This window comes from Biomphalaria glabrata, chromosome 6 (assembly GCF_947242115.1).
Source record: "Biomphalaria glabrata chromosome 6, xgBioGlab47.1, whole genome shotgun sequence".
Taxonomy (NCBI): Eukaryota; Metazoa; Mollusca; class Gastropoda; family Planorbidae; genus Biomphalaria; species Biomphalaria glabrata.
In genome coordinates this window covers 45660280-45669814 of record NC_074716.1, presented here as the reverse complement: position 1 = coordinate 45669814, position 9535 = coordinate 45660280, and the positions used below count along the sequence as shown (strand labels likewise).

Sequence of the window (9535 nt, the reverse complement as noted above, 5' to 3'; positions counted from 1 at the left end):
AGGTTAAAGGTGTAGACAATGCCATCCTAAATATTTTAAATTGTGTCTACAAACATCTGGACTTACCGAACACCTATGTAAGATTGTTCTTTATTGATTTCTCATCAGCTTTTAACACTATACAACTTCATTTACTCATTGAAAAGATGAAAGCGTTGAAGATTAGTCCATACATAATACTATGGGCTAATGAATTTTTGACCCAGAGATCTCAGAGGGTTAGGGTAAACAATGTTATATCAAATGCACACAGATTTAAAACAGGGGCGCCCCAGGGGGCTGTGACATCGCCATTGTGGTTCATTTTGTACACCAATGATTTTCAATCCGTTAGTTCTTTTTGATCCTTCACAAAATTCGCTGATGATGCATCTCTCCTAGCCCTGCTCTCAGAGAGCTCAGACGTAAATGAATATTTCAGAGAAATAGAACACATTCAAAAATACTGTAAAGATAATTTTTTATTATTTAATGTAAAAAAAAACAACAACAAAGAAATGATAATCGATTTTCGTAGGGACAAGAAGGAAAATGATTTTGTTTCTGTAGCTGGAGAGACTATTAAAATAAGGCAAACTTTTAAAAACCTTGGTACTATCCTAGACAATAAACTAAATTTTATTTCAAATACTGATTATATCAGCAAAAAAGGGCAGCAAAGATTACGATTACTAAGAAAACTGTCCTCGTTTAATGTTAGCGAAAAGGCCTTGGCTATGTTTTATCACGCTCACATCTGCAATATTTTAAGTTTCAATATCACTGCATGGTATGGCAATCTGAGCATTAAAAATAAAAATAAACTTTATAAAATCCTAAATCACCCTTTGTTTCAGGATTTTGTGATTTTACCATCACAAAAGAGATACAAAACACCGATAGCAAAGACAAACAGACACAAACACTCTTTTGCTCCCCTGACTATCAAATCGTTAAATGAGAACAATCTGGTATAAACTTTGTCACATGTATATTATGAGTGAGTCTGGTGTGAATGCACACTTTGGTTTCTTATAGTTATAATGTTTTTTGTTTGGTGTAATGCACACATTGTAAGAAAAATTTCCATACGGACATTAAAGATTATTCTTGTTATTTCTATTATACATAGACTATATTTCTTGTTAGCCAATACATTAAATATGCAACTACACTTTGGTTAAAAAGTAAGCAAATCTTTATTTAGCGGGTCAAAAGCATGGGCGATAACCACCAGCCCGTCATCCCGTCGCCTTTCAGACTAAAACCAAGTACTAATGAAACGGTCACGTGACATTCTTAGGCTACGTCCTGTAAGCACACATAGATCGTATCGCCCTTTGTTTTCAAGTGATGACCACTTCAAATATTTATAGCATGTGTTTTGTTTTAACTATACACAACATAACTGGAGTCGGTAAAATACTTACAAATCCTTTGTTTTAAAAGTATAGTGACCAGAGCTTGGCGTTTTCGTAGAAAGTTGGACATACATTCAGTGGCGTCACTAGGGAGGGTGTCACCCGTTGCGATCAACTCAGGGTGTTCCCCCCCCCCCCCGAAAAAAATCATTTTTTTTGTTTGTTTGTTTAGCCATAATACCCATACTTTATAATGAACTACATTAATTGATTGTTAAACAACTATAAAATGAGTGTCAATTAAATATAAAAATTCAGTTTGTACAATTTATCTATAGTTCAATTGTGCAACAATTCAACCTTAAGTAAATTACAATGTTTAGTTTTTTTTAATAAATCTTCCCGTTATAAAAGTGTTGTCCTATCCTTAGCCGAACATGTCATGCTTTTGGTATGGAAAAAGTTTAATTAGCCACCACTTTGTCAATAGTTTAAAGTTGAAAGCAACAGCATCAACAACCATATCAACAACAGAGATTAAGATAAAATTTCACTTCCATATTATACTTTTTCAAAAGAATTAAAAGAAATATGAACAGTAACAATATACTTTTAAAAAAATCTTGTCAAATGCTATGTAGTCCAATAATAGCTATTGGTCACGCTGGACATGGTATGATCTACGTGTTTGGGTATCTCTGTCAGAGATCGTCTTCTTTTGCGTAACTGCCTAGGTTAATTTTGCTTTATTTCCTTTTTTAGAAATTCTCTCAGTTCCTGCTCCTCCATCGCAAAAAACTTTCAAAGTAAAGTCATATATTTGTATTTGCTTTTCCGTCTAGATATCATTTGTATGTTAAATTTCCTTACCAATAAAGGGAAAAATGTAAAAGAATTAAGCTTTTTTATCTTGTACTAAATTCCCGTTTGACGCTATTCGGTAAATGAAACATTATTTCTAATTTGACTTGAAACAGTTTATCATGGGGCTTAACGAGCTCAGGGACTTTCACAAATGATTACATTGTCTCAGTTGTGTGTCACTTCGTTATTAGATACATCAGATTAATGTTAAGAAATTTATGTTGAACATTATTGGTATCAAACAAACTACAATATTCTTTTGATTGAAGTTAGATACCTTGATTAGGAAGCCTTTAAAATACAGTCTCCTATAAAACTAAGCTCATGACCTAAAATTATATTAAATAACACACCGCAAGTTTTGTAGCTACTAGGAACTTTAAAGCCACTCAAAGCAGTCGGGCGTGTGTTTCAAGAAAGCGCAAGGCTGATGTGTCGATGTGTTCACTCTTAACGTGAGACTAGGAGTTTGTGTTGTTTCCTTGTCTTTTCTGTTCATCTTTTTCATTTGGACAGATTTTATTATCCGACCATTTAATTGGATAATTAAACTATTTTCATTTTTATAAGCTTGATATTATCGTCACATAAAAATTTGTAGGTTTAGAAGTACATTGTACATTTTAGTTCTTTGTTATCTAGTAAGTATAGTAACTACAGTAGCTCCAAGAAAGTTTATGTACACATTAGTTCCGACACAAATAGTTTATTGAAAAGAAAGTATTTATAGATTTTTTTCATTCGATAGTATTTTTGTTTTCTTATACTTCAATGTAATATGTATATTGCTGATTATTGCTCAATAATTTTCAGAAGAAATAAAAGTAATAAACTATTTATATGTTAGGATATAGGAACGTTTTTATTGAGACATAAACAGCTGGAGTAAAAGATCTGCCCACAGCTGGTGCTGATGGAACAATAGAATCTACATTGAAATAATGACTTTATTTTGTTTCGTTATTGTGATATCAGCCACACTACATATAGGAGGTAATGTTTTTAACTCTTTCAATCTTGTAATGTGTGCAATGTCTTACTGTTAGTATATACAACAGTAGATTTAACATATGTTTTAATATACTTACCTTAATATAGTCTACAAAATAACAAAGAAAGAGAATAATCACATTATATCAGACGTACATTTTGAGGGGATATCAAACTTGCAAATTTCAAATTATTAGTAGCTATTATTTTAGGTTTTTGTAATGTAATGTGCTAGACAAAACTAATTGGATTTAATTGATTATGTATTCTTCTTCACAAATTCAAATTTTAAACATATTTTAAATTAGAGTAGGCTTTAATGGAGGAAGTAGGTGAAAAGGGGGTGATTTTTCAGTAACAGCAATAATGGCAGAAATATTTTTAGGAGCGATTGAAGGACCAATATTGTTTTCAACTAATGCGTATATGACTGTAATAATCGGGCTAGTAGACACTAACAAACACTTTATTGTCTGTATAAATGCTAACTTTATTCATGTTAGATCGTCCCTATATATCACTAGCGGATCCAGAACTTTGGAGTGGGGGGGGGGGGGGCGATTTTTTTCCAAACCCTAACGCACAGAAAAACCCTAACCCTATGCATAATCGTGCTTACAGCATATATTATGTTGAGCCATTTCTCTTGATTGCTTGAGGGTCAGGGGCAAAGTAAGTAAGTCTCCTCAGTGGGGTTAGGGGCAAAGCCCCGACGCCAAAAGCGTTTTCTTGCATTCTTCACTGCAGAAACGCATTCTCCTGACATCTACAGCTCATTATTGATTAGTGGGCTTCAGGACTTCGCCTAGACGCAAAAAGCGTTTTCTTGCGTTTTTCAATGCAGAAACGCATTCTCCTGACATCTACAGTTCATTATTCATCAGTGGGGTTCAGGTCAAAGCCCCAACGCCGAAAGCGTTTTTTTTTGCATTCTTCACTGCAGAAACGCATTCTCCTGACATCTACAGGTCATTATTAATCAGTGGGATTCGGGGCGAAGCCCCGACGCCAAAATGTTTTTTTGCATTTTTTACTGCAGAAATGCATTCTCCTGACATCTACAGTTCATTATTCATCCTATTAAAAATGAAATGACTTTTTCAATAATGTTTTACTTAAAAAATATTTTAATATGAATTTATAAGCCCTTACTACATTGCAAATAAAACGATTTGAAGATACAGGTTTTGGGAATCGCTGCCGAAAAAAAAAATCGAAAAATAAATTTTTAAAAAAAGCTCATTGGTACGTGATAGATTTTGTTCAATAGGCATGTTTGTAACTTTGTTTTGTTACAGAACTATAATTCAAAGCTCTAACAAAACATGTCGGAAGTGGAAGGAGAAATTAAGTGGACCAATTAGATTCTACTCTATTTTTTTTTTTTTTGCATTTTTAGCATTCAAGCATAAATTGTGAGCTATAGTCCCAAATTTATTAAACTAAAAAGATAGCAGATTGAGTAAAGGTTGAAAAAAGGCAACTAGGAAAAGAATACTTGGGTTCAGAGTCTTTTAAAAAAAATTATGATAAACTCATGTGAAATAACATAAACACTGTCGCCATATTTGACTTCTGTTTTAAAACATCATGTTTTCGTCTAGTAAGGGTAGCGGCGGTAGAGTGAAAACGATTAATCCTCGCTCCTTTTTCATAATTTTTGCTAATGATTGCATTTGGCATTAAAGAATAGAGGTGGGGCGACTCGATATAAACATTTAATTTATAGCATATATAAATTATATTAGTGACATTATTTTATTATTTTGTAATTTCTTAACAATAAAACAAAAAGAAAAAGTATTGGTTTGCCCGAATGCGGAAGGCGATCGCACGTATCGCCCATCACATCTGGTACAAACCTTTTTCATTTTATATTTACTAATGATAAATTTGAGATTAGAGTGTGGTGCGACATAATATACAAATGAGTTCACATATCAATACGTAACTTATATTATATAGATATTCAACTAATTTTGTTTACAAACTATGATTTTCCATAAAAATAGGACTCCCCCCCCCCCTCACTCAGAGGGCTAGAGTGGGGAGGGCAGTAGATGCAATCGCCCCCCCCCCCCTTTTACCGAACTGAATCGGCCAAGATACCAGAAGGGGAGCGATATAATATATAAATTATATTTTAATTCATCTAATTTTGTTCCCAAACTATGATTTCCCCATAAAAGTAGGACCCCCCCCTTCTCAAAGGGTTTAGGTGGGAAGGGCAGTAGAGGTATTCGCCCCCCCCACCCAATCGGCCAACAGGGAACTACATAATATAAAGATCGGTTAAAACACCAATAACAAGTTTTAATCTTATAGGTAATTAATTGATTCTGTTAGAAAGCTGTGATGTGATTTCCACAAATAAATTGGACCGCTCCCCCACTCACAAGTTAAATGGGGGGGGGGGGGCGGGATTGATGCCATCGCCCCCTCCCGACCACACCAAATCGACCGACATACTAGAGGGGAGGCGAAATAATCCAAAAATAGGTTGAAATATAAGTAATTAGTATATATTATTAACATAAGTAATAAATTCGTATACAAAATGTGTGAATTCTATACTACAATTCGTCCGCCCCCCCCCTCCTTCGTGGTCATTTTACTTATGAAGACCATAAAGATAGCAATGATCCAGCTACATGAACACTGTAATCCAAGGAAGAACGAAGTACTTGAAGCTTATAGGATCTGGAATATGACTTGTGTCTCTTCATATGATTTGTTTATTACTAGTTTGAGGACACAGGCTGAGAAGTGCAATTTTAAAGACAAAGACCGAATGATAAGAGATAAGCAAGTTTTTTCGGCTAACCAGCGTTTACAAGAGAAGCTACTAATGTGTTCAGATTAGACACTAGAAAAAGCTTTAGAAGTCTGCCAGGTCTACGAACAAACCTCCAATACTCTCTAGGAAATGAATAAATATGTTCTGAAGCTTGAAGAAGCCACAAAGCACCACAAAGAAAATTTATCAAAAACTGCAGATTCAAAACTTCACAAAGCACCACCAGGTCTGGATATAGCACTCGCAGTCTGAAACTGAGACTGAAACTTGACACTGAGACTGAAAATTAGACCCTATAAAAAGATAAAGAATAGATTCTTCTAATCTTCTATTCAAATTACAAAATATGAATACGATCGAAACCAAATAAAAATTAACTATACAATATGAAATAAAACTCACCCTAAACAGGGGTCAAGATAATCCTTTAAGAAAATCTACCAAGGACAACGATTAGGCTATCCAATATCATATCCAAGGAGAAATCAAGAGCTGAACAAAATAGAGCTTGCTTCAGTCTAGCAACATGGCGTGAATGCACCAAACGAGTTAAGACAATTAACGTCATAAAAAAATATGACGAAGCAACAAGGGGAGATCAGCTACTACACCTAATTAAAATAACGCAAATTGCGTCATCAAGAGTTCATGAAAGCTGCGCTATTAAAATAGAAAAAGCTCCTGTAAGCAACTAATTCAATAGATGCTACTATCGTGCACGTCTAATCAAGACACTTGTATCAACTCTATCACTAGTAGTTGTAGATCGTCTTTCAAACGTTTCAGAGAACAATCTAAGGACAGTAAACTTTCAGAATGTACATGATGTGGCAAGTATCACGCCCGTAGAAACACTGTTTGTCCAGCCCGGGGTAAAGAATGCTACACGTGCCATAGACTGAATCATTTTTCGTCCCAGTGTACGACACGGTATCATAAACAAAGTGAACATGTTGCCGTGGAGAATTTGAAAAGATTCCGACAGAACTCTGGTAGAGATGAAAATGTTTCAGAGACAGACCACAAGAAGGTACCACCACCGTGACACTGAATGGAAAGGAGACATTACAGAAACCCAGGAGTCTGAGGGAAGCTTTGATGATGCAGGAGAATCACTGAAATACTGTGAACTGCTATTTAATAATTCAGATGGATGACTCTGCTGATTATATTGACAAAGATACTCATACTATAACATTTATTTAGATTTTTTTTCTGTCATACGCCTATTTATTATTGTTTTTTTTTCTTAAAATCATGACTAATATATGTGATATTGATTGAAAAAAGGGAACATATGTGGTTTTATTTTATAGAGTATGTGATCAGGTGTATAATGTTATTTTTGTAGAGAAAGAAGGATGTTAATATATGATGTAATGTTGTGTGAGAGTAAGTTCTCTTAACGGATTAGGAAGTGTGTGTGTTACTGTTCGTAATCTAATATGGCTGAATAAAGCCTGTGTGTATGTTTTGTAAATCGGCCTTGTCGTTTATCTATTTATCATTGTATTTATGAGTATATTAACAAAGTGTATTGTTTCATTAGTTTCATTGGATTATTGAAGTTTCGCAGCGAAATTACATAAGCCTGGGTCCCGAATTGTTAAGATAGTTTTTTTCTTCGATAACCGGATGCAATGATCAAACGTGTTTCTTTTAATGGAACTCTTTTATAAATTACAAAATAAAGTGCAAGACCATGATTTAAATTTTTGACAAATATAAAATTATACTCTCAGCTACAGTTAAAGATAATTGATAAAATAGCAATAAATTTAACCACCACATAGATTAATTAATAGAGACCTTTTTTTTAAATAGATTTTTCGTGTAATCATGATTCATTGGTAGACAGCATATAATCTCTATACATGATATTAAATAGCTAATAAATGTTTACTCGTTTGAAAGCTGCATTGTAATGCTATCAGTGTTTTCTTATTTTCGACTTATAGATTTCTTTATATCATACGGCACAAAGTGTACAAGCAACGCAACATGTATAGTTGGTACCCTTTGTTTGCCTGGTGTTGATAACATCAAACGATGTCTTTGTGAGGAGAATAAATTCAGAACAAACAAGAACACCTGCAACTTATGTATGTTCTTTATAAATCATAATTAATTATGAAATTTAATTTAATAATTATATTTTCATAAGTTTGCATTTTTTAAAGCTGAATATATCTAATAAAATTAAACCACTTTACTAAGTTAAGGTAGACATGAAGCATATATTCTCGTTAAATTTCAGTATTTGATCTGAGAGTTTACAACATAAAAATAGATAAAGTGACACCAACAAGCATCAAGTTGAATTGGACAAGTGACTACGTTCAAGGGATTTCTGCAATATTCAATGTTTCTTACAACGATACTTATCAACTAGGAGATGAAAATGGAGTCAGAGTTGACAACTTAAGTCCTGATACTCAATATAAATTTACAATTAAAGTCATTATTTCAGCTAAAGACTTAGCGCACGAACCAAAATATGGGCCAAATATCACCAGTAGTGTCAGGACAAGTAAGAAACAAACATTTCTTTCTGTCTCTTTTGTTTTTACATTTTTCTCCGACCTTTACTCATTTTTTGTTGTCTCCATGTTCTCTCTTTTTTTTTTGTCTCTTTTTACAAATCTTATATAAACTCACTCTGTCTGTTTACTCTGTTAAACATTTTTACACGTTATTTACCGCACCTAATCTCGGATCAAACTGAAATTTTGCACTTTTTTAATTCTGACAACACAAGAACCAATAATAATAATAAAAAAAAACAACAACAACAAACAATTAGTTAATTAACTATTGGTAATTAATTATTTTGTTTTGCATCTCGAAAAAGGGGGAAGAATTTGTACTGAACTGATGAGGTAATATAAGTTTAATTAGTCCTCTTTATACATTGCAATAGAGAAAAGTATAACTAATAATAGATAACTACAAATCTTCAAATTTCAATAGCACTTCTCTAGCATAGTGGATACCTTGTTAGCTTGAAAAAGTCTTAAGCCCACGAGTTCTAATTCAAGTCGTTTACATTTTTTTTATAAAGTGATCACCCTTCTCCGCCTATTCCTTTGCAACTGGTCCTGACAAGTGATAGGATCATAGCATATTTAGAATGCTAATAGAATGATATTGTGCTAAACAATTGGTAAAAAAAATATTTCTAATCGCACAGATATATTATTGTTAGTCTAGATCAGTGGTCTTCAACCTATTTTGGCCTATCGCCCTCTTTTCGATTTTTTTCTTTAGACAAATCCGCCAGCGCCCCCCACTAAGAAAAACACTTATTAAAAAGCGTGAGAAGGCCAATTTGAACAAAATATCATCTATTTATTAATTTTTATGATGTCAATAACACTTTTCCCGCTTGGGAGACGACCGCATGCCAAAGGCGATTGTTGTGAACTCCTTGGCGTATGACTGACGAGCTTTAAGAAGAACTGAGTTACATAGGTTCCCCCTCCCCGTGAGCGCTATTACGATTTATTCAGGCGCCATTTCGCTCTCACTGGCATAGAGAAAAGTA

The 9535-nt window shown here is 33.8% G+C and overlaps 1 protein-coding gene across 7 annotated transcripts in view; it reads left to right on the top strand.

Annotated features, from left to right (window-relative positions):
* The first annotated feature begins 2376 nt into the window (after nt 1-2376).
* The window catches only part of LOC106057551 (uncharacterized), a 29227-nt gene continuing 22068 nt past the window's right edge, over nt 2377-9535 (top strand). Inside the window, exons 1-4 of one of the 7 annotated variants that reach the window (XM_056033698.1) lie at nt 2377-2659; nt 3018-3197; nt 7950-8093; nt 8249-8521. In XM_056033698.1, the coding sequence (XP_055889673.1) occupies nt 3146-3197; nt 7950-8093; nt 8249-8521 (469 nt within the window). In that variant the 5' untranslated portion in view covers nt 2377-2659; nt 3018-3145. The other 6 variants (XM_056033697.1, XM_056033695.1, XM_056033692.1 and 3 more) reach the window with 6 other exon arrangements.